The 24,451-nt window shown below is 35.9% G+C and overlaps 4 protein-coding genes across 9 annotated transcripts; 1 reads left to right on the forward strand and 3 right to left on the reverse strand.

The window, feature by feature from the left end:
- The first annotated feature begins 3,883 nt into the window (after window positions 1-3,883).
- On the forward strand, window positions 3,884-5,320 carry LOC129314816 (nicotianamine synthase-like). Its single transcript, XM_054958249.1, has 2 exons — window positions 3,884-4,831; window positions 4,984-5,320. Exon 1 carries the CDS (start codon window positions 3,965-3,967, stop codon window positions 4,817-4,819), a length of 855 nt encoding a protein of 284 aa, XP_054814224.1. The 5' UTR covers window positions 3,884-3,964; the 3' UTR covers window positions 4,820-4,831; window positions 4,984-5,320.
- Window positions 5,321-7,151: 1,831 nt separating this feature from the next.
- Window positions 7,152-14,188, reverse strand: LOC129315671 (ubiquitin carboxyl-terminal hydrolase 25-like). Of its 4 annotated transcripts, none has more exons than XM_054959556.1 (9): window positions 13,764-14,187; window positions 13,184-13,655; window positions 13,025-13,100; window positions 12,834-12,926; window positions 12,154-12,240; window positions 11,296-12,068; window positions 10,422-10,550; window positions 7,817-7,951; window positions 7,152-7,739 (listed from the first exon to the last, which is right to left on the reverse strand). In XM_054959556.1, the coding sequence occupies exons 1-8, from the start codon at window positions 13,942-13,944 to the stop codon at window positions 7,828-7,830; spliced, it is 1,935 nt and encodes a 644-aa protein (XP_054815531.1). In that variant the 5' UTR covers window positions 13,945-14,187; the 3' UTR covers window positions 7,152-7,739; window positions 7,817-7,827. The 4 variants fall into 4 exon arrangements, 2 of the variants coding, with proteins under 2 accessions (XP_054815531.1, XP_054815530.1); XM_054959555.1 differs by having other exon boundaries at window positions 7,152-7,722; window positions 13,764-14,186; XR_008594555.1 differs by lacking the exon at window positions 7,152-7,739 and adding an exon at window positions 9,682-9,779.
- A 1,094-nt stretch (window positions 14,189-15,282) lies between these two features.
- Window positions 15,283-19,461, reverse strand: LOC129316343 (probable sugar phosphate/phosphate translocator At3g14410). Of its 2 annotated transcripts, none has more exons than XM_054960711.1 (8): window positions 19,054-19,461; window positions 18,277-18,384; window positions 18,167-18,201; window positions 17,249-17,361; window positions 16,799-17,060; window positions 16,392-16,660; window positions 16,090-16,210; window positions 15,283-15,759 (listed from the first exon to the last, which is right to left on the reverse strand). In XM_054960711.1, the coding sequence occupies exons 1-8, from the start codon at window positions 19,141-19,143 to the stop codon at window positions 15,741-15,743; spliced, it is 1,017 nt and encodes a 338-aa protein (XP_054816686.1). In that variant the 5' UTR covers window positions 19,144-19,461; the 3' UTR covers window positions 15,283-15,740. The 2 variants fall into 2 exon arrangements, with proteins under 2 accessions (XP_054816686.1, XP_054816687.1); XM_054960712.1 differs by having other exon boundaries at window positions 16,067-16,210; window positions 19,054-19,450.
- A 415-nt stretch (window positions 19,462-19,876) lies between these two features.
- On the reverse strand, window positions 19,877-23,782 carry LOC129316344 (uncharacterized). Of its 2 annotated transcripts, XR_008594777.1 has the most exons (10): window positions 23,175-23,782; window positions 23,001-23,054; window positions 22,248-22,331; window positions 21,820-21,945; window positions 21,600-21,667; window positions 21,335-21,404; window positions 21,171-21,236; window positions 21,024-21,101; window positions 20,842-20,935; window positions 19,877-20,509 (listed from the first exon to the last, which is right to left on the reverse strand). XR_008594777.1 is itself a non-coding variant. In XM_054960713.1 (9 exons), exons 1-9 carry the CDS (start codon window positions 23,463-23,465, stop codon window positions 20,894-20,896), a joined length of 879 nt encoding a protein of 292 aa, XP_054816688.1. In that variant the 5' UTR covers window positions 23,466-23,781; the 3' UTR covers window positions 20,753-20,893. The 2 variants fall into 2 exon arrangements, 1 of the variants encoding a protein (XP_054816688.1); XM_054960713.1 differs by lacking the exon at window positions 19,877-20,509 and having other exon boundaries at window positions 20,753-20,935; window positions 23,175-23,781.
- Window positions 23,783-24,451: the final 669 nt, after the last annotated feature.

A 24,451-nucleotide genomic window follows, 5' to 3' on the forward strand; every position in this document is an offset into this window, starting at 1 on the left:
CATGGATTGCAAGACGCCATTGTGCTCTATCATTTATTAAGCTTTTAGAAATATTATTAATTAAGAGATCACGTTCAACAACTTCCAAGAGTGTTCTCTTAGGCCTTCCTCTACCTCTCTTAATCGGACTCAAAGTTATATGTTCCACTCTTCTCACTGGTGCCTCCCTTGGTCTTCTTTGTACATGCCCAAACCATCTCAACCGATTTTCTACCATTTTTTCCTCAATAGCTGCCACCCTCACTTTTTCACGTATGTGCTCATTTCGAATTTTATCTTTACGTGTATGTCCGCACATCCATCGTAACATTCTCATCTCTGCTACTCCAACTTTATGCTCTTGCTGTCCCGTTAGAGCCCAGCATTCACTACTATATAACATTGCCGGTCTGATAGCAGTACGATAAAACTTTCCTTTAAGTTTATTAGGCACCTTACGGTCACAAATAACTCCTTTAGCTTTTCTCCAATTAAATCACCCAGCTTGAATTCTATGTGAAATATCTCCACTGATTTCGCCATCATTTTGGATAATGGCTCCCAAATATCTAAACTTTTTCACTTGAGGTATAATTTGATCTCCTAATTTCACTTCCAAATTATTTTCGAATAGTCCTTTATCAAATTTACAATATAAATATTCCGTCTTACTTCTACTCAGACGAAAACCTTTCAACTCCAATGTCCTCCTCCATAACTCAAGTTTGCAATTAACCTCTTCTCTTGTCTCTGCTATAAGAACTATATCATCCGCGAAGAGCATACATTTCGGGATTTCCTCTTGAATATGTTCCGTCAAAACATTTAAAATCAAGTTGAACAAATAAGGACTCAGAGATGATCCCTGATGTAGCCCAATCTTTATAGGAAAATCCTTTGTTTGACCACTAGGCGTTCTTATACTAGTTTTTACCCCCTCATACATATCTTGTATGGCTTTAATATAAGCAATCCGTACTCCCTTTTTTTCCAACGCTTTCCAAAGCACTTCTCTTGGTATACGGTCATAAGCTTTTTCCAAATCAATAAAAACCATGTGTAGATCTTTATCTTTACAACGATACTTTTCCATTAATCCCCTTAGTAGATAAATCGCCTCTGTAGTTGATCTACCTGGCATAAAACCAAATTGATTCTCAGAAATACTTGTCTCCAATCTCAACCTGTGCTCAATTACTTTCTCCCACAATTTCATTGTGTGGCTCATGAGTTTAATCCCTCTATAGTTAGTACAATTCTGAATATCTCCTTTATTTTTATAAATAGGAATTAATGTACTTCTCCTCCACTCATCAGGCATTTTCTTGGACCGTAAAATCACATTAAATAACTTAGTTAACCATCTCACCCCTTCTTCACCTAAACATTTCCACGCTTCGATAGATATACAATCAGGTCCGTTCGCTCTACCATTTGCCATTTTCTTAAGAGCTTCCTTTACCTCCTTATCACGTATTTTTCGATAGAATGACAAATTTTGTTCTCCTTCACCAGTTACTAAATCCTCCAAGTTACTAGATGAATCCTCTCCATCATTGAAAAGTTTAGAAAAATAAGTCTCCCATCTATTTTTAATTTCATCATCTGTAACTAAAATTCTTCCCTCTTCATCCTTAATACACCTTACCTGTTCTAGATCTCTTGATTTTCTTTCCCTGCTCTTGGCAATCTTATAAATATTTTGCTCTCCTTCCTTCGTCTCAAGGTTCTTATAAAATTCTTCAAAAGCTTTAGAACGAGCTTCACCCACAGCTCTCTTAGTTTCCTTCTTAGCCATACGGTACCTCTCCCAATTTTCCTCATTGTTACACAAATGTATGGCTTTAAAACAGTTCTTCTTATACTTGATTTTGTCCTGTACACTATTATTCCACCACCAAGACTCCTTATCTCTCGGACCAGGACCTTTCGATTCTCCCAAAACTACTTTTGCAACCTCCCGTATCTTTTTAGCCATATCCTCCCATATGATGTTAGCACTTCCCTGAGAATCCCAAATTCCTTTATCCAAAAGATTTCGCTTGAAAATATCTTGCTTCTCACCTTTTAATTGCCACCACCTAATCCTTGGTGTTACTACTTGTCGACGTTTTTGGATTTTACTCATAATACACACATCAAGGACTAGGACCCTATGTTGTGTCGTTACAGCATCTCCAGGGATCACCTTACAATTTTTACAAAGTTTTCTATCTGTGTTCCTAACCAAAAGAAAATCAATCTGCGACCTTGAGGCTCCACTTTTGTAGGTGATGAGATGCTCATCTCTCTTCTTGAAACAAGTGTTGGCAATCTTAAAATCATACGCCAATGAGAAATCAAGAAGAGTTTGCCCTTCATTGTTTAGCTCTCCAAAACCAAAACCACCATGCACCCTCGCATACTGACCAGCTTCCCTCCCGACATGCCCATTAAAGTCTCCTCCAATAAAAATCTTTTCACTCTGTGGTATGTGTCGAATCAACCCCTCCAGATCCTCCCAAAATAATTCCTTAAGACTGGCTTCTGTCCCGACTTGCGGCGCATAAGCGCTAACAATATTAACAGTCTCACGTCCAATTATCATTTTTAAAGAAATAATTCTGTCTCCAATTCTGCTAACTTCTACAACATTCTTCTTCCACTCCTTATCTATAATGATGCCTACTCCATTGCGTGCACTTACTTTTCCTGTATACCAAAGTTTGAAACCTTGAATATCCTTAGCTTCTTCTCCACGCCATTTTGTTTCTTGCAAGCAAAGGATATTGATTTTCCTTTGAATCATAACCCCTACAACCTCTACAGATTTACAATTTAATGTCCCAACATTCCAAGTACCAAATCTAATTTTGCTCTTATGAACTAACTTCTTTAGCCGCGTGCGTCCAGAATGACGCGGTAGCCCTTGCTCATTTAACACTACATCCGGGCGCCGATGCAGCGGCTCTAACTCACTTATCACTGTATTCGAGCCATGCAGCGCGTTACTTACGGGCAACGACCTAGCATTAACATATACTTATTTACAATCAAAATTAAATCCATCCATCCCTATTTCTTCATTTTTCCAATCTTCTGTTCCACGTATTATGCGCAGTGCTCGTTATTAATAGTGTTACGTAATCCATGACATGAAATACATTCATTTTCGCGACAAAACTAGAAATTTCAAAATCATTCAATGATTCTCTTGCTTTTATAAGCAATGAGACAATCATTCAAACATTCATTTTTCATACGATTTCACATCTAACTCTCAATAATATTTATGACAAAAAAGTATCTTTCAATTGTTGCATAGATAATTTATATATCAATTAGATATATGATATGTACTTCCTACAGGCACAATATAAATAATTGTTAACTAATTTACCCACATCTTTCAAATTATATCATTGAATATAATAAATATAATATTTGACTTATTCAAAACATTATTCAAAACATTCTCATTGATTACTTAATAAAATATGAATAAACTTTATATTTTGGATGAAGCAAAATTTTAAAAGAAGGCTGCTTATATTGTACACACGACATTAAACATAGTCCTTGGTTTAATTATTAATACTTTTAGCGTCTCAAATGATTCAGCCATGCAGGCCCCCGCAATGCAGAGGAGGTTTTATTTTAAAAAAATTGCATGGGAACCTTCTAACTATTTTAATACATGCCAAGTCTGTAGGATTTGCCTTTCCCAAAACTGGACTGGCAAAACTTGAAGGCATGAAACACCCCTCTTCAGTACGTCATTGAGGATTCAAGGCCGTGAACTCATAATATTAATTTAACAATATTATTTAACATATACTTTAAAATTCAGTTCTCGTATAGCAAATACATCCTGGCTTCTGCTCCTATATATACCTGAAGCAATCTCTTGATTTTTTCAACGCAAGAAGCTTGTGTTCTTAGTTTAATCAGTTTCTCTTCTCAAATTTGAGCTCATTTCAAATCACTTAAAAGCTCATCAGCAGCAATGGCTTCCTTCCAAAACTTCAACTTGGAAACCCAGATCCCAGAAGACGTCCTTATTGCTCAAATCGTGCAGCTTCATGCAAGCATATCAAAGCTACAATCCCTCAGACCTTCCATGCAAGTGAACAGTCTCTTCACTCACCTCGTCAATCTCTGCACCGTCCCTTCCTCCATTAGCATCCAAGCTTTGCCCCATGAGGTAAAGAACATGAGAGAAAGTCTCATTAACCTATGTGGCCAAGCCGAAGGCCTTTTGGAACTAGAATTCTCATCTTTTCTTGCCCAAATTCTCAAACCGTTGAACAACCTCACTCTCTTCCCATACTATGGGAACTACGTTAAACTAGCAAACCTAGAGAATAGAATCCTCAGAGACAATGGTTTGGTCCATCCCAAGAAGGTAGCCTTTGTGGGGTCTGGTCCAATGCCTCTCACTTCCCTCATAATGGCCACACATCACTTGGTGTCCACACACTTCGACAACTTTGACATCGACAAGAAAGCCAACGAGGCAGCTCATAGGATCGTTGCTACAGACTCAGAGCTCGAGAAGAGGATGAAGTTTGAGACACAAGACATCATGGAAGTGAAAGAGAGGTTGGGGCAATATGACTGTATCTTCTTAGCAGCTCTTGTGGGTATGAGCAGAGAAGAAAAAGTGAAGATTTTGGGACATGTGGGTAACTATATGAAGGAAGGAGGGTTTTTGCTTGTGAGAAGTGCAAGAGGGGCAAGAGCTTTCTTGTACCCCGTTGTTGAGGAGCATGACTTTGGGAATTTCGAGGTGCTTACCATATTTCATCCCACAAACGATGTGATCAATTCAGTTGTTCTTCTTCGCAAGCCTACGGTTTAGATTTTTCAACAGGCAAGCATTTAATTATCAAATTTCCCTGTCATTGTGTTTTGTTCTTTGTTTTGGGTTGGGTGGGGTTTTGCTTCTATGCTATTTATGTAGGTGTTTAATGTTTCATCACTAATGCTTGCCTCCTTGCTCTTTCTTCATGGTATGTTTGGCAGGATATGTACTAATAAAAGTGTTAGCCCAGGGTCTTTCACAAAGCAATTTACATTTTGATGCTACAAAAAATGTAATTTCAAAGATTTGGGTCTTAAATTGGTGATGTAAGACTATTGAGAGTTGATTAATACCTAAGTTGTTTTTCATAAATTGTTATAACGTATTTAGTACATTGTAAATTGGAATCTATGTATTCCTCCCATTCAATTACTTAAAATTCTAAAATATAATGATAAAAAAATGTAACCGTATGTGAAACACACATCGTATTGGCTGACGCGCAAGAGGTGCTGGTTGAGCCTGCTCGTGATGGAATTGGCTGATGCTTTCTTTATCTTGTGTTGAGCTTTGTAGTCTACCATTTGCCATATGTTTGTATTGACTTCCAGTCTTTTGTTTATTGAAGTTCATTTCAGGTCCCAAAAAAAAAATAAAAAAACAAACACACACATCGTATTTTTCCATTTTGTATGATCTCCAAATACAGGGTCTATTTGTTTGAGAAGAGTTGCCTTTTTTTAATAAGAAAAATATTGTTAATAAAAAAAGGCAAGAAAAAATAAAAAGACAGGGAAAAAAAAAGTGCTACCCTTTAGTTAGGAGAAAACCTAACCTTTTAGTTCCTTAAGTTTCACTCAATTTGCAAATTGGTCCCTTTATTTATTTTTCTAACATTTCAGTCCCTAAAGTTTGAAAGGGTGAAGTTAAGCACAGAGCCATAGACGGCTCCAACAGGGATTAAACGCCGTTAAGTTTCTGCCAAGATGTTATATAAATGTTGAAATGGCTAACACCTGGGATTATGACTATGAGTGACCAAAAAAGTAAAAGCAAAATACAAAACAAAACCAATGCCCAAGCTCAACGCGCTAAAACACGTACAGAAGTAAAAGGAGTTGGGGCACCAAACGAAACTCTGGGCAGAGACGATTGAAAGCTGCGAAACTCGTTGGCCCCAAAATCATTGCCGCCGCCAAGCCATTGGTTATCTTCGGTAAACACATCGATTGGCTTCAATCTCGTTGCCTGGACTTTATTGTTCCTGATCGGAACGTTGCTGCGGATATGCTGCGCAGGGAGAAACATTATGTATACTTTCTTGTGGGCAGAGATCAGAGAACCAGCCCTTGGATGGCTCATAGGAATCATAAGGCAGGAATGTAGACTTGCGATTCCGAACTTCATCTATGAACTGAAACTGTGCGAGGAATTCAGATCTGGGTCAATTAAAATGGGCATCTGAGGGTAGAGGTGGTATTTTATTTTGTAAGCCGTCCGGTCCAGTTTAACATACTAGATTTTCTCACACACACGTATATAGACAAAATTTATATATTACCCTTATATGCTTAATATATTTATTACCCTTACATGTATATATACAAAATTTATATATTATCCTTACACATATCTTGGTTACCATCCGTGTGTATGAGAGCTAAGCTTTTGAAAATATTGAAAGGATTAAACATTTGTTGAAAGAAGAAGATAGATAAAGTTCATGCCTATTCTAACTTCATGAAAACCCTTACGTTAATATACAATGAGTTTTCTACTAATTACCTGTAAATTGTTATTATCAACAAAATTAGAAATTTCGTTATGAAAGACTGAACAATCATTTTTAATCATGTCTATAGAAAGGCAAATAAATACGCAGACTGATTGACTTATCAAACTCCTATCAAAAATTTCAATGTTCAAATCTTTGATACTCCCCTCCTAAAATATAAGGATTTTTTATATGCTGACATGACATAACATATCTACATTATATTCTCGTGACCTTTTTATTCAAAAAATATATATATTTATATTTAATCAAATTATAACAAATAAATCTCAATATATTAATAAAATCATTGATAAAAATTTATTATAAAATAAATAATTTATAAAAAATTCACATATTTTATAGCACGTTAAATATATAAAATTAAGTATATAATATTATATATATATTCACTACAAATTATACAAAATAATGTTTTTTTACCATCAAAATAATCTTTTTTTTTTCAAATTGCAAATTTTTGAAGAAAATATTGAGAAAAATAAGATTTCAATCCTCCAAGAAATCTTTAACATCTGAAGCTTCTCTTAAATATTGTTAATCGTATACGAAAATACTAAATCTAGATCTAATATAATATGAGATGGCAGAGCAAAAAACAAAAATACAAGTCACTCAGCAATGACTAAAATCAGATAATAAGTCAACTACACTGGGGGCAAGGCCAGGGCCCCATTTTCAAAGTAAATGGTGTACTCTTACCAGGAAGCGTACAGTCATATTGTTAATAGAACGCATCCACAAGTCATGCAATTGCAAACACTCATTTTCGTGGATGGAAAATTTGTCCCTCACCAATTCTACAAGAAAAAGACAAGGATTCCGCGCTGATACATGCCTAAACAGATATTTTACAAAATGAATAGAATCTCTGAAATGCTCTCGAAAAAATAGTGCTGCACGGCCTCCATGAAGAAAGGAAAAGTTATGGCAACACTTCATATCTGAACTGCCATATGAATATGTTGATAGAGCATCTAGAATAACAATGTCAATTTTGGGTGAAGGGAAGGCTTGAATCACAATCTCCTGCTGCTGCTGCCAGCCCTCGAACAGTCAGAATATAACGATGCCCCATTGAGCATCCCAGTAAGAATATCAAAGTCACCAAGACCATACGTAATACATACTATGAACACCATGGCTCGGTAGCAACATATGTATGCTGCACAAATTTGTAAACTATGTGAAAAATTGCTAGTGTACCTAACTCAAGGGTTGGAAATGAATCTGCAGAATAAAATAGGCCTCCTACTTACCATGCTTCACATCACGGGCCTCCAAGTTGTGCCTTTTCTTTGCTAAATAATCGGAGACGAACAATCAGATCCTCTTTCAATGACTCAGGGATCTGTGATATGAAAGCTCCCTTGGCCTCACTTATTAGCAACTTCCTGCATTGCAATAGCACACATCCTAGTCATGTTATGAACCAACCACTATATATAAGTGAATCAAACCTCTGGCTGCCTATTTGTTAAATTATTACAGAAATAGCAGTGCACAGGAAATCACTTAAAAAATAAAAAACACGTATCCTGGCAGAATACTGAGTTTCTTGATGCTAAAATAATATTCTGACACTTCAGCTGTACGTTGTAAAATTTGTGAGCTTCAATTATGATTAGTCATTGCTCTTTATTGTAATCAGTATTTTCATAGACGAATAACACAAGGTATTTGTAAGCATGGCTGGGGCATGCAGTGTAGACAAAGGCATTGGGACAAGGCAACAGTAGGATTTAATGCAACTTGCCAAATGATGAAAGGGCGGTCGTCCAAATGTCCAGCTGGCAACACCCGACACCTTTCTTGTGGATGCAAGGCTCACTTAAGGCACCTCGCATTATACAAGGACTATTTGTATTGAATCATTGGGGATCATAAGGATACTGCAAAATAGCTGAAGCTTGCATTGAATCATTGGGGACCATAAGGATACTGCAAAATAGCTGAAGCGTCTGGAGCATACGAGGATGGAGTTGAAAGAACATATTGTGGAGAAAATACATAAGAAAGCAACATATGACAGACCACAGGATCTGGACTGGGACTTCTTTTTTCCCCCCTCTTAAAAAAAAGGGGGGTTTTTATACTCTGGTGCACTAATTTTCCTTGAAACATGGCTGCTAGCAAGCTTGTTCCATCTTAAACGGTTGTAAAGTGAACATCATAAATAGCTTCAACAGTGCACTGCTCAAAATTATTGTACTGCTTTAATATATGTTAAATGCTTCCACGATAATTCATATTCATTTATTCTATTTCTATAGCATATTTTCAGCTTTTCTTCCCATTTTGATGCCTTGCTTCCACAGGTCATTACTCCTACTATATCTGGCTGCAACAAGCTAGGGTTTTCTTATTCAACTACGTTGGGGCCTAGTGAAGTGTTAATCTTGATATAATTTCCCTTGGGACCCATGGTTAAAATGCTCTTATCAAACTTTACTACAAAGGTTCTTTTCAATGCTGAATCCATTATTCTCCTTGCAACTCTAATCTCACCTGAAACTGTATCTCTGTAATTGTACTGATTCTTTGTTAGTTTCCCCACATTAGGATATTTTTCTTTTTAGGGGGGGATGGGATGGATGAATCTTTTGCCTGACACCTCCGCTTCCCCCGCCCCAAGAAAAAAGTATCCACATAGAGCATCCATGAAAATTTAAAAGCATGGACTTTCTGTTTGCGGATCACTTTTTGAAGTATAGATGGGATAACTTGTGACAATCATGAACATCAAACATTTTATATTATCAGGTTACGCAACAAAAAGTTCATGTCAAAAGGGCAAAAAAGTTTAAACGTGATAATATAATTTGGTTTTCAAACAACATATTGACCAAGAATCACAAAACACCACAGCATATATAGAAGAGTCAAAGAAGACAAGGCAACAAATATTATGCCACAGCTTTTTCACGCATCAGGTGGATTACAAAACAAAGATAATGTCTACATCTTCACCATTAACAAAAGCTAAGTCTAAGAAAATACGTTTACTTTTTTCTCTGTTAACATCAAAATACTCAGGATGACCACCAAAAAACATGCAATTATAAAAAGGGAAAACTGATGTAGTGACAAACATCTGCCAGTGAAACCATTAATATTGTATTACCTAGGAAGATTTTACCATAGCTACTTCATAATACATCCAGAGAAGGGGGGGGTTATGCTCATATGCTCAGGCCTCAGAAATCACATAGATCTTTTCCCCTACATTTTTTAGATTTTATATCACAAAAAAAAAAAAGCCAGTGAACATGTGTACACATTGGGACATGTTAATATGAACAGCCTTAGAGATACCAGCTGTGAGTCCCAACAGTCTTGAAAAACAATCCAATGCCATTGAAACTTGATTAATGATCCAAACCCAATATACCAAAAGTATCATTCTGAGGCTTGCTAGTATTGACTTAAATTTCCATATCAATATCAGTCCTATTTCATCTAAAGCTCCTAAATACTAGAATATCTTCATGAAATATATAAATTAGCCAACATTTCCACACAACATTATGTTTATATAAACCTCGAAGAAGGTACCAAATGGTGACCTCTTACATTACTTCAAAGCTTTCTCCACAAGTCTCCACCCAAAAAACAAAAAACTGCACTGGAATAAGATATATTTTCCATCTTCACTTTCACAAAATGTTGCTTCTCATAATGCGTGAAAACTTTATTTTGAAACTTTATAGCCCATCACTTGGCATATAGGCAAATTTTTAAACACATTCCCCCAGTACCAATTTGAAGCTAACTGAAAAATGACGGGAAAATCTACAAATTTTATTGTAAGCATGATTGTGCATATCAAATCTAGAGAGCAATCTAAAATCTGATTAGACCTACTTTATTTCATCTTTAATTGATGAATTTCCTGCTTCTTGTGCACGTAACCTCTTTCTAGAAGACATATAGTCATACACCTTGTCTGTCCAGCCACATGACCTTAAAACTGACTTTGCCTCTTTTCCAAGCCTGAGTAATGTTTTGAAAATACAACATCAAAATAAGGCATATAACAAGTACTTCAAAAGGCATGTGATGTACTGATTGTTTAATCAATTAAGTAAGCATGAACAAAGGCATAACAAATTGGACATGAAAAAGAATCCCATAAGATCAAGATAACCTAACACCAAGTACTACATAACATAACATAACATAACATACTTTAGCACCCATGAGATAACTGAAAAAAAAATGAATATTTATCAATAAAAAGAAATGGCGGAACCTTCAATGACATAAAATGAACTCACAACTTATAGTTCAAAAAGGAGAAGCCAACTAAGAGATCAAATGGCACGTGCCTGGAGATGATCAGGGTAGCATAAGCCCCACATTGCATAGTATGGAATACTCTATGGGTTATTCATATGGCTTATTTCTCCCACCAAAATATCTAGCTTTTGGGAAGGGTTCTCCACTTGACTTGGGTGCCCATCAACATCACACTCCGAAAATCCCATCAATATAAATAACCAAAAAGTAATAGTTGCAAATCTTAAGCATCAACTGAATAACAGATTTGAAACACAACTAATATTGATTGTATGATAGGGATTAAAAAAGAGCCAAAAGTAGATGATAAATCATCAATATATATCTGTAAAATAAGAATAGCCAGGCCATACTTAAACAAAATAGCCCTTAGATTCTAACATTCTAACTCATGTTAGATGAAAGATTTCGGAAAGGGCACAGTTAAGACATATCAGACCTGTCTTTAAGTTCCTGAACTCTTGCTTCAGACTGATCATCATGTGCAAGCAAAATGCTGGTAGCCTCTGGTTCCTTCCTCTTATTCTCCAATGAATTAGGTTTGTTGTTGAGACCATTGGCTTCTAGCTTATGGTTGTAATTTCCTGATATTGCTCTGCTTCTCCCAGTGTCATCCATAAGATCTGACTTTCTGGGATATTTTTCAACAGAATGAATACCAGTGTTTTTATTTGTTAATACTGAATCCTTCCTTTTTAAGTTGTCAACAGCATCTACTTTATTTTTTTCAAAACCATTCCTGATTGATGAAGAATCTTTCTTCGCATTCTCCAAAGAAATTGAGTCTTTTACATGTCCATTAGTTACTACAGGCTGATTCAACGGAACATCAACTTTCCCATTGAAACTTTCATGGCCTCTTTTGGAAGTAGAATTTCCGTTAAAATTAAACTTCACTCGGGGGCTAGAAGGCTCTTTACCAGTCTTGGACATGGCAGACATGTCCTTCCAGGAAGATTGTTGAGAACTTAATTTTGTATGCACTACTTTTGGTGGTCCATCATATTTTGGGCATTCACATGCCTGACTACCATTAATGTGATAAGAGTCCTGAGACCTTGAGCCGTTCGAAGCAAAACCATTACTTACAGGCACAGGCCTTTGGTTAGTGCGAGAAAAAAAAAGTATGTAAACCTTTTCTGACAAAACTTCTTTCAGGGTTGCAAGTGAGACAGAAGAATCATCACAGCAATACCACCGGCCTTTTGCATCCTGTACACAAAATACATAATTAAGTTGCATTATCTAGACTGCTAAGAACATGACATGCGTATAGGTGAAGAATATATTAATAGACCTTTATATAAGCATAATAATGGCCTGATTCTGGGGAGTATCCAGAATGAACAATAGTACCAAAGAGCCTATAGTCTGGCATTGGATCCTGCATGAGCACGATAGAATTAGAAAAGAACCAAGTTGAAAACCATATTATCAAAGGAAAAAAAAAAGAAAAATAAGATTACTTGAGGCAATATTGGATAGGAACAATCAACCTGACAGAATTCAGCCAGGTTAAAGGCTTCTAAACATTCTTAGGGGGGTAGCCTTAACCTAGCAAATTAGGCTTTATAGCAAGTGCAATAGCATAAAAACCTGCAGGGCAGAATATCCTACAGTCTTGATTAGGATGAAATTTTATATTTCATTCATAAATGGTCCATGGATTATAACCAACGTTGTGCTCACACAGGAGCACAGCAGCCAACTTGTCCTTATCCTATTCATTGTATCTCTATAATAAGATGTCAATACTTAAACAAAAACAGCAAAACACAAATAACCATTAACAACAAATAGGATGCTTTCTCGGACCAGGAAACAAAGCTCTATACCCCGCCTTTCTGAAAAGCACATAGTCTGCGAGACTAAAACTCAAGAGTGCGAAAGAACTCATCATAATCATAATTATCTAAATAGCACACATTGGAAATGAGCACCTTGCAGTAGTTAATACAAAACGAATACTTTACCCACCTGGCTTTGTTTGCACATGAAGCTAGAAAGCACCAAAATGTCTTCAAATGCAACAGCCTTATCGATCTTCCCACCCAATATGCCCTCAAATCTCTGACAACCAAATTCAATGGAACATCCTCATTCAAAGGCAAAGATGCAACAAACTCACGCAATCGAAGATAAAACAAAACTGCACCAAAAAAACCAACCTTAAGTTGTATGACGAGGACATTAGGGGCTTGAAGTATAGACATTTGTTTCTTAGCCGTCACCAATTTCTTGCAACTGAAAAACAGTAAGTTTGTTAATCAAACAAGATCAACAAAGAGAACCGCCGGGAAAAAAATTGGAAAGACTAAAACACTCACTTGTCACATTTGTACTTGTTATTCCCATCTAAAATCTCAGGCTGAAAGAACTTTTGCATAGCATCTTTGAGCGAATTGCTATGTAAAACATCAAGACTGATATCCATAATTTCATCCACCTTATTGGACTCATATCCACAAGAGAGACACTTCACCTGGCTCTGCAAGGCTCCCCCAAATATCTCCTTCACAACAGTATTGCAGCCGTTACCATTGACAGCGGTATCGCCCCCTTTGCGCCTCAACTTCTTGAGGCGAAGGCAGGTGTTGTGGCAGGCATCGATAACGTACCTCAGGAACTCGTGAGCATCCTCCTGACGCCCGCAACGAAAGTGCTCGGCGAAAATCCTGAGACAGCTCTGGATCTTCAACGGAGCATCTTGGGCGAGATCCACTCTCAAAGAACGAACAATTCGTTTCTCTAGCAGACAAAAGGGGCAGTCCCGCTTCCTTTCCTCCGAAGCAGAATCGCCTGAATCCAAACGCAGAACAAAAATTAGGGCACAAATTGAACAAAAACCCAAAAAAATAAAGTAGACGAAAATTAAGGGTGGAAGTAAAAAGGGGGAAAGATGCGCACAAAGGGAAGAGTGCTGGTTTAGAAGACAGAAATTGGCCAGAGGAGGAGTGTAGGTAAGACACTGGAGGACGCTGTTGAGGTAGCAAGAGTTGCCGAGGTTCCTGAGGCCCACAGGGTGATCGGTCTTGCGCTTTTGAGTGAGAAGACTCGGCAGCCAAGTCATCTGCAATTGCAAGGCCATCAACGACGACGACCTTCGGCCGCGTGCTCCGGTGCATTGGACGCCGTCGTCGTGGAAAAGATAAACCCTGAGCAGCAGTAGCAACGCCACCACGACCACCGCAAACGCATCGCTCTCTAGGTCCTTTCTTAGTTGGTTCGCGCTCCTTCGGTCTCCAGCGCGTTCTTCGAAACGCGAAAAGTAAACACAAAATGTCCACAAACACTAGTGAGAGTCGTGGATCAAATTGGACGAAGTTTTCAAACCTACCTTCCCTACTCAATTTTTGTCATTTGTTGGGACCATCTTTTCATTTTAATCTTAATATTAGCGCTGATGTTAATTCGTTAGCGAATATGGTCATCTCTGAAGAGGTGAATATTCAAACCTACGCGTCTGGTTATTGATCTGTAGTGTACAGAGATAACTACCATCAAGCATAAAAATTTTCTTTAAAAACTACAAATGTTTTTCTCAAAAAAATTAAGTATACAGTAAATAATAAGTTGTGAACCTCATAATATATCTCATTTATTCTATAAAATAATAATAAAATGTGAGATTTAATAGTATAACTTCATAATTAGTAATTAGTAAGTAGTATTATTTTTCTGGTAATGTAAGTAATATTACTTTTTATTAATAGTGAAATTTACTTTTAACTATATACGTGAATCTCTTTAAGTACGGAAATTTTTAATGAGATAAAGCTTGAACTTAATTTCTAATGCAAAAATATAAAATGGACGTATTTTTAATAGAAAAATCAACCATAATATTAAGTCTATAACAAATTACAATATTTATAAATAATGAAAAATGAAAAATGTGCTTCACTTTCATGTTCCAAATTTGTATGTCAGAGGCTTAGTCGAATGGATTTGGATAATTGGATCCATCAAATGAAGTTCCATCAATTACGCTTCAATTGGAAAATATTAATCATGACATTGTGACTTCTCTCAACGCCATTAAATCACAATGTAATAGTTAATACTCCTGAGATTTATCATTTGAAGAGACACAAATTTAGTGAAACAGAAAAGGAGTGGTTTTTTTTTACAAAGGGGGGGGGGGGTGGCCGTAACGGTAAAAACTACCAAGACAGTTAAAATGAAAATCATCTGTTTCCGACATCCCCGCCAAAAATAAAACTTATCCAAACAAAGGATAAGTTTGTGAGATCAAATAAAAATAACCTTTTTCTATTTATATACTCGTGCATTAAGAAAATAATATAAAAAAAGTATAATTATTACATATAAAATTTGCATCTCAGTTTTGCTTTCATTTTTTTTTTTTTTTTTCCAAATGCAATAAATGGATTTATATTTGTAATGTAAAGAACTTGGGTGTAGATTCAAAAGAAGCAAATATTGAATTGACGCTGCTTAATGCAATCAACTGCACACAAACTACACGAAGGACCTGTTTAATGAACTAGAAATTATCTGAATCAACAAGACAAAAAATGTTTTGAAGAAACCAGATTGTACAAGATAAAACAGGTATTTTATCTGCAGCTCTACCCAAAAAACAAAAAATTGCCCTAGTTATCAGCTCCTGGACAATCATTTTCAATCTCCTGAAGAGTGAAATACCATTTGCTAAGCACCTTTTTTCTCATGTTGAGCCACTAACTGTAATCTTCATACATTACATTTGACCTGCATGTTACTTTTCCCTGTCTAGAATCAGTAACAACAGACTAAAAGGCAGAAATCCGTATCCATGCCTGCTTAGACAAAAGTCAACAGATGAAAATACAATGCCCTCTAGTGATGACAGGAGAGAACTGTCTTCATCATCTATGTGTATCAGTAACGAGAATGGACACTGAAATAGAGGGAAACAAAACTTCTCTTCAGCGCTTGTTTGGTACTGAGAATAAAATGAGATCAAATTGGTTGGGGGGGGGGGGGAGTGATTTTGAACATAAATTATGATATGATATTATGTCTATGTTTTACAAAAAACAATAAAAAGAAAATAGAGATTATTGAATATAGATTATAACGTAAATGGACATTGCAAAAAGTTGGCATGAGAATCTCATTATTCCTTTGGACAAACCAAACAGGGCCTAAGGAGGGAAATTGTAGGGAGAAAAGGGATATTTTCAAGTGCAATACATACTACCAACCTTGAGAATAAGTACATATTTACTTGTTTGAAAACCGAAGATTCTGCCCAGGAGAAGATTCAGCAAGTTCAGTATCATTTGAAGTATCTCGCGTAGCTTCCTTTTTTAACTTGTGATTGTTATACGCTGCAACTCCTACAATGGCTGCATGGAAAATATTTCAGTAATGATCACAAGTGCTTTTACTTTCACTTGTTTTGCAGTTATAAAGGTTTGAAACTGCTTCATCTCCCAGCCTTGAATTTCTATTTCTCAATAAATATTTGCATCATTTAACTTTGAAGTTGATCACATCCTTTACTATGCATTCGCATCAAATGCTTACCAATTGCATAGCCAAACAAATTTATGATAGTCAATTTTGTATCAGCAAACAGAACAGCAGAGAGTAAGACCACCACCCAATCCTTGACAACTCCAGCAACACGAATGGTCAAAGCACTTGTGTGTGTAATCACAAGGAAAACTGATAAATTAAGAGCAAAAGTACAAAGACAGTTGAGGATTAGCACGGTAGGTGGGAAGTTCCATGATCCATGTTCTTCCATCTTCGTTTTCTCTAAAAAAACCCATGGAATGAATAGGCAAAGTGCACTGCAGTATAACCCAAAATTATTTTCAAAGGTATTAGTTTTCTGCATATTCAATTGAAAAAAAAAATCAGTTTTTAACAGTTAAAATTATAAGCACAGAACTATTACCAAAATAACAATTTTTAAGTGTAACATGTACCTGCAAGGACTAACGTAATACATAACAGAGATGGGATTCAACTTCAGACCCTTTCTCTTCACGAAAATTTCCATGAAGATAAGTCTTAGAGCTTCACCAACAACACCACCCATTTGGTAAATTACTCCAACCCAGTTTATATTTATCTCTCCATAAGAAGCCACTAAAACACCAAAACTAATCACTGACATGATTACAAGCATTCTGCAGCTCATCACCTCAAGTCCTACAGCTACTCCAAGGACAAAAACAGCTACAGGCACTGTCATGAAAGATAGAGATGGTGATTATACAGTTAATTTCCACACCGAAGGAATAATAATCAGATGCAATAATCAACAACCATGTACTCTACAGAAAATACCGATCATACTTTCCATCAAAATATATCATAATTGCCTCAAAATATGTAGCTATTGTGGATGAGCAACGGAATCATCACCAACTTACTGATTGCCTTCAACATTTGGGCAAATGATACCGAAATATACAGATAGGCAGTATTTCCCAGCCAGAGAGTCATCGCAAACATAGCCCCAATTGGCACAACTGACGTAACATATCTGAAATAATTAAGATCTAATTAAAGTTTGCTGGCAACTTCAACAACAACAACAACAAACCTTATCCCACTTGGTGGGATAATAAGTAAAAAACTTTCATGTTAACTAAATAGCCTCAATATCAATAATCTTGATCCATAAATATAATCACAAGCCATTCAGCGAGAAAATTCATAAAAAAAAAAAAGAATTTGACAAAAGATGAAAGTACCTAAATAAGGAAATCCATAGTACTAAAGCAAGATAAATAATAAACGGATGAGCACAGAATTGATAAGGAGCACGTATTTTCAGTTGTCCAATCAAACGGTGGCAGCCGAACTTTCAAAGTATAGAAGTTACCTAGTAGAGCATTCATCAAACAAGGCTAGAATCTACATTCAGATTTAACCATTCAAACATACAAAAAGTGTCACTATTCACTTCACGTTAAATGGTATTGTTGTGTGTCACTATTTACTCCAGAAAGAATAATATTTACAGTTTTAAATTATCACACCCCCATGACTATGTCCCAACAAAACATGGAAACAATTCACTTCTATAAACCACGGGCATGCAAATGCTACCCTGAGTTCTAAAAAATTATTTCACTTCTCCTAAACTTCCTTTCTTAAATAAATAATCAATCAATGCTGTCCAAATTTTTCTGATTCGGTAATTGTTTTATGAACTCACTAATAAAATTTCAAGTGAAGATTCACAATATATTCAGTCACCACCAGATAGGGAGAAAGTGATAATATCTATAATAAATATACCATAAATCAGATATGTTACACGGAAAATTTATTTCTTTACTCACATTTCAGTAGTCATTCCCTCCTCAACCTTCATAACCTGTAAAAAAAATATTAACGCTCTGAATTTCATAAAAGTAAATGGTTGAAAATTACACCAAGCGTAATCACAAACCTTTAGAATTTTGGTTAATACAAAACACAGAACAGAGGAGAAGACCATATGAAGTAGAGTCAATGCCAGAGGATAAGGAAAATTTATTTCCTTAGAGGACAAAACCCACTGCAACCAACAATTTGAAAAGAAAATGTGTCAGCAACATAACAGAGGTTTTAAGTATATATTCATTGAGAACTTCTATCAAATCAAGCATCCATGATAAAGACAAATGATAAACAGCTAAAAGTTGAAGACATAAAAAATTAAGGGCAAAAATAGAACAAGAATGAAGCCAAATGCTTTCAGAGTGAATTCTAAAAGAAATTGAAGCAATAAGACCAGTAACAAAATCCAAAGAACAAGCTAACGCAAGGTAATATTAACACCAGATTCTAACAATGGCAATGAGACAGACCACAATAAATTCTGAAACGTGGGTTTTCAAACTCTGCAAACGTATGCCTCCATTCGTTTTCATTCATTCCATCTCAGAAAAAGACAATAATCAACATAACCAAGCAATTACTTCACTAATGGCCGAGAGACTGGCCCCTTATTATCTCATCTAATTATTTGAAGAATTCTCAAATAAACCACCAATTGGGTAACTGAAAAAACTGAAGAACAATTGGGGAATAACCAAACTACATGGATTTTTTATGAGAATAAATTATTAAAATACCGAAAAATACGAGATCTCCCATAGTTTTCCGTGGAAGGAGCCAAAGAATGCAACTTATTTTCACAAGAAAGATACGAATTAATAGAGTCGAAGAATGTGTTGAAGGGAACCTTATTAAAGAAGATTTGGCCGCTGGAGAGAGCAATGTAGAGGAGAAGGTAACTATAGGTTAGAAGACCATCCTTCCTCTGATCCGCCATTGATGCTACGATGAAAGTGAAATGTTTAGCAAGTTATTTCAGCTTCAGTGACTCTTGCGTTCTTTTGGTTCGCTCTTGTCAAATCTAATCCGCTGCATCTTCAAACTTCGCCGAAGAAAAGTAAATATATGGTGGAAGGCCTCCAGAAAGTGGAAGCACTGAGAAAATTTGGCTATTGTTGACCTTTAATACTAGCTTCTCTCTGTTTTTTTTTTTTTTTCCTTTACATTATGTTAAACTCTCATATAAAAAATTTAATTATTATAAAATTTATTGATGATAGAATTAAATTGTATTGACAATTAATAATTTCTTAATGTAAGACTTAATTATAATTCTCTCTCTTTTTCCATCAGATTCATTCTTACAAAATTGTCAACCTTAACTCTTTCCCCCTAGTAAGGTCTATTAATCAAGACAAACAATTAAAAAAAAATTAGAGTTCATGCTTTCCCCATCGAATTCATGCATGTTGAATAATCTTGCAATTTTTAGTGGGGGAATGTATTGACTATTGAGTTGTTCTTATAATGTTAAAAAATTATATTCCGTCAAAAAATATTATCATGATTGACAATGGATTCATTTGTTATTATAGAGAAATCAATTTCAATATATTATACACGATTTATATAAATAAAAAAATCACACACGATTCATAAAATCATTAATCATTAATTAATTGACTATATTTTTCTTTATTTTTATTAAAGCATATCTTCCACACACAAAATGTTCGTACTTCGTTAATATGTTGCGCTTTTTGGTGACGCGCATAAAATAAAGTTATTCATATTAGACCAAATAAAGCTTTTAAAAAATAACTCCTCCGATTTATTGATCCGAAGGGGAGTACACAGTTTTCCTTTTTCTTTCTGTTGGCTCTTCACGTCTTTATTGATCCCTTGTTAACCTTTAGCCGAAAGCATGCGTTAAATAACTCCTCCGATTTTGAATCAATGAGAAGTCGCTTGGAAAATGTCCAATAGGTCATCTGATATCTTCTCAAGCTAGTCATAACTCATACATACAAGCCATTCAGAACATCCATTCTTGATTTTTATGTATAATATATATCCAACCTATCATTAAGAGATGATAAAGCTGGATGAACAAGGCATGCCAGAGCAGGAAATGTCACCACACTACACCATTTGGGGTGGTAATATCGTGTATAGTCACTATGCTCATAGCTCATGTGCAAGATCATGGCTTTTCCAAAATGCTTCAAACCAACCCAGATGTGCAAAGACTCATTAAACAGTATGGCAGACAACATGGTGAAGAATGAAAAGAAGAACACCCTACCTTGTTGGCAGGAACCGCGTAAATTTCAAGCTGCCTGTTCTGAACTGTGCAACGCATGCTGAAAGTAATATTGTGAACCGAGGATCAAAAGGCACAATTTAAGAGATTTTATGTCTCATTTACATTTCCAGAAAAGATGCATTTTTTATGGAGAGATTATCGGATAAATTCGGTCTACAAATTCCAGTCGTAAAGATATACTTATGTGTGACTCGTATGATTATGTGCTGCTTTATAATTAGCTGGGTCTGCCTATCTTTGATAGAGCAGTTAATCAATACTCAACTTGTTTGATGCATAATAATTTTCCAATGAAGTTGTTGATATATGTTTTACCATTTTATATGTCAAAAGTAACAGTACAAAGCATGTTCAATTGCGAAGAGTTACCGAGAAGCTCGATATAAATTTGTCACTAAATCATCTCATGCATGGTTTCAGGTCATCTTTTTCGGCAGATTGTCATTCCATCTCCAATTGGCACCTAGGATCCAAAAGTGGTATACCATTATAAATCTCCATTATAGGGTCTCTTCAAAATTGTGTGAGAAATAGGAAGGCAGTATACCCACCATACTGATGCTTACGCGCTTGTCTTCGACTAACTTTTGATTAAAGTTTCTAATGCTGATGGTTTTAGGGTCATTTACCTGCACAGTAGAGCATTAAGGGTCAGGTTTCATTCTCATGCAAAGTTAAATACTAAATAATATACTCACCAGTGGGTCAGCAACCTTGCCGTGCCAAAGAACATTGTCAATTACAACAAGGCCTCCGACTCTCACCTGCAATAAGAAGTTGCTAACAATATACTTTGAACAATTCACAGGAAACCACATAGGAAGCTTAAGATTAATGTTACAATCAAGTGGCTAGTTGTTACCAGCTGCAGCAGTAGTTCAAAGTATTTCTGAGTCATCCTTTTATCAGCATCAATAAATGCAAAATCATAGCTGCACAAAGAAGCAACATTTCTTAAATTCCAATTTACTGATTTTATGTTCGACAAAGTTCACATTACACAGCTTTGATCAGTAGGCCACAAAAGCTCTGTGTTGAGAAAACAACTCATGCATAGGAACTCAACCAGTATTGCGTACCAAATAGCATGAAAAAACAAATTATAATGATTCCGAGGATCCCTATACCTGCCAGCTTCACCATCTAAAATTAAAGACTGTAGGGTATCTGCAGCAAGTCCAAATTTTACATCCATCTAATGAAAATAAAATCTGTCAGGATTCTACTAGAAACTTCAGAAGGTAAAAGAAAAACATAATTGAAAAAAAAATGGAGTTTACATATTCCAAAGTGAAAAAAAAGTAATTCATCATCTTTCTTCAAAATAAAACCAGAAGTATATATTACCTTATGCGAAACACCAGCTAGCTGGTAATATTTCTTGGCAACCTCAAGAGATTTGGCATCTCTTTCACAAGCAACTAAACAACCAGATTCTGGTAGGACCAAGGCTATGGCCAAAGATGAATATCCCTGGGGAAAAAGTAAGGATAGGATGCTTCATTCATACATACAAAGAAGCTCTACCTGAACTATTGCCATGGGTAGAGCAGAAAAAACTACAGCAAGATAACATGCTCATCAAGTGAATAGCAGTGTCCTTGAAAAAAGGGTCATCAACTTAAAATTCATAATTAAACCATTTAAAAAAAAGGTCTTAAAATTTCTCGAAGAACCAGTTCTAAACGATGTATAGCATGAGATAAAAATAGGGGAATGTGAACTGTTTAATCTTAAGAAAGCCAGCATAAACTGGGGGTGGATGAAGGACATACAGTATAAACGCCGACTTCAATGCAACGTTCTGCTCCAAGAATTTGCACAAGCATTGCAAGCAGTTGTGCCTGATCTGGAGACACCTATTAAAAAGACATCGCATCATCAAAATTTACCACATGGTAGGGAAGTAATGTTCCTTTGGGAGATATAAAATACAAAGGTGATGGACAGAAAGATTATGCGTGTACTTTCTAATCAACTCAGTTCCTTTGTATTCGCTGTAAAATTTCACAATCACATGCTTGACACTAAAAAGACATTACTTCACTAATAGTAGTATAAAGTCCATAGAAATTAAAGAACGCATATGCCTATACACCGCAGTTCCATGCCCAGTTACTGAAAACTACCAGTTATAGCTTGATTTAAGTAGTGATATATTTATAATTATAACTGTCATATAATCGTCTGATTGAAGAGATCAAAACATTGATTACTGAAAAAATGTTGTGGATTAAGTGCAGTGGTTCAAGTTCAATCCTCCTATATAACTGAAAGATAAGCAGCTAGTTACATTTCAACTAGTTAACAGAAACTATAATGTATAGATATAGACCCAAAAGAGAACTATACTGTTCCACTCCGGTGGCCTGAATCAATATTAAACTGAGCTACTGAAGCACAAAGGAACAAGAAAGCTTGTTTGAATAGTGGTAATATTTTAAGCTTGTAAGCTGAATTGCTCCTTGATATTCATGAACCATAACGTGCAAAGTTGATCAGGGGAAGACTAAATTGACGAGGTGTACCTGCATCTGGCTCCCACGCATAGAGGCTGTCTCCTCACGCAGTTGTCTCAAAATCTGAAATGCCACCAATTACAACATCACCAAGGATTGATAAAGTGAAATTCCAATATGAAAGCTTTTTTTTTTTTTTTTGGGGGGGGTGGTTTCCGTGAAGTGAATTGGATAGTTCGCCACCTCTGGTTCTCGAACGCTCTTCAGGACATAGTCATAAAGGCGGGGACTGAGACTGACGACCTGCTTATTGCCGTATTTTTCAGCATGAGCAATAACGAAGTCACTGGTCGAGCAGGTCCTAACAAACTGTCTCTTCCACTTGTGCCCCCACTTTTCTAAGGAGACGTGCGATGCCGTATTAGTAATAGACAAAGTTGCCGATAAGGAACGAAATCTCGGGAGTAATCTTGCAGGCCTCAGAAAACAAGTTTTATGTCCATGGGCCGACAATGATCCGTGATAAAGCGCCATGATATTGCTTTACTACGAATGAAAAGGGATCTCCTTTCTCTCATGGTTTTCCAATTCCATTTTTCTTTGAAGCAATTCCACAAACAGTTGGCGGACAGTAACAGTTTGCCGTTACCGTTCTGACGGAACTGGGTCACCAACAAACAGAAAGAGATCCTCCATGCCACGCGCTACGATACTCAAATTGCTGTACCTTTGCCGCCCCTATCTAGAAATTTGCCAGCGGAAATGGCCAGGCGGTCATAAAAGTATAAGAGCCGATTAGAGAATGCAGCGAAAATTGAAGATGACCCAACCCCTCAATATAACCAACAACAGACATAAAGATGTGTTACTTCGAGTCTTCAAAATTTTTTTGGGCCAAACTTCAAATGAATCTTATCATTTATTGGAGGATGATAAATAAAAACTTTATAACAATATTAATATTAAATTAAATTTTTTTAATATTAACATTCTCAAATTTTAATACTCTTTTTATTATATTTTAATATTAAAGTTTTTAAATTAATATTAATATTTTTATAAAATTTTTACTTACCATTCTCCCTTTTATAATTAACTTTATGAGAGCAAGGTAGTTCACTTAACCTTGCATAAAGTTCATGAGTAGAAAGATAAAAGTTCATTTTTATTTTAAAATATTATAATAAGAGATCTAAAATTCTTATCTTAGTAATATTGTCCTTTAATGTAGCAATTTTGTCCTGCGGGTTAACTTGCATAACATTAATTGTTATTTGACTAATTTTTAGCCAATATCCCAGGTGCATCTGATTCTATTCCTTCTCTCTTTCTTCCATCCTCCTCTCTCCTTTTCATATAAGCGGCAAGCCTCCTTCCAATTGTTCCCAACTCCTTCCATCCATCTTTCTTTAAACCAAACCAAACTTCCTCTTTTATTTGCATCATCTACTTTTACATAAGGCCAAATTCATGAATCCATTACATTTATATACACTAGAACAACAATTAAAAACCATAAA

The sequence above is a fragment of the Prosopis cineraria genome, unplaced genomic scaffold (genome assembly GCF_029017545.1).
Source record: "Prosopis cineraria cultivar Desert tree isolate PC_DT_omini unplaced genomic scaffold, ASM2901754v1 PC7, whole genome shotgun sequence".
Classification (NCBI taxonomy): domain Eukaryota; kingdom Viridiplantae; phylum Streptophyta; class Magnoliopsida; order Fabales; family Fabaceae; genus Prosopis; species Prosopis cineraria.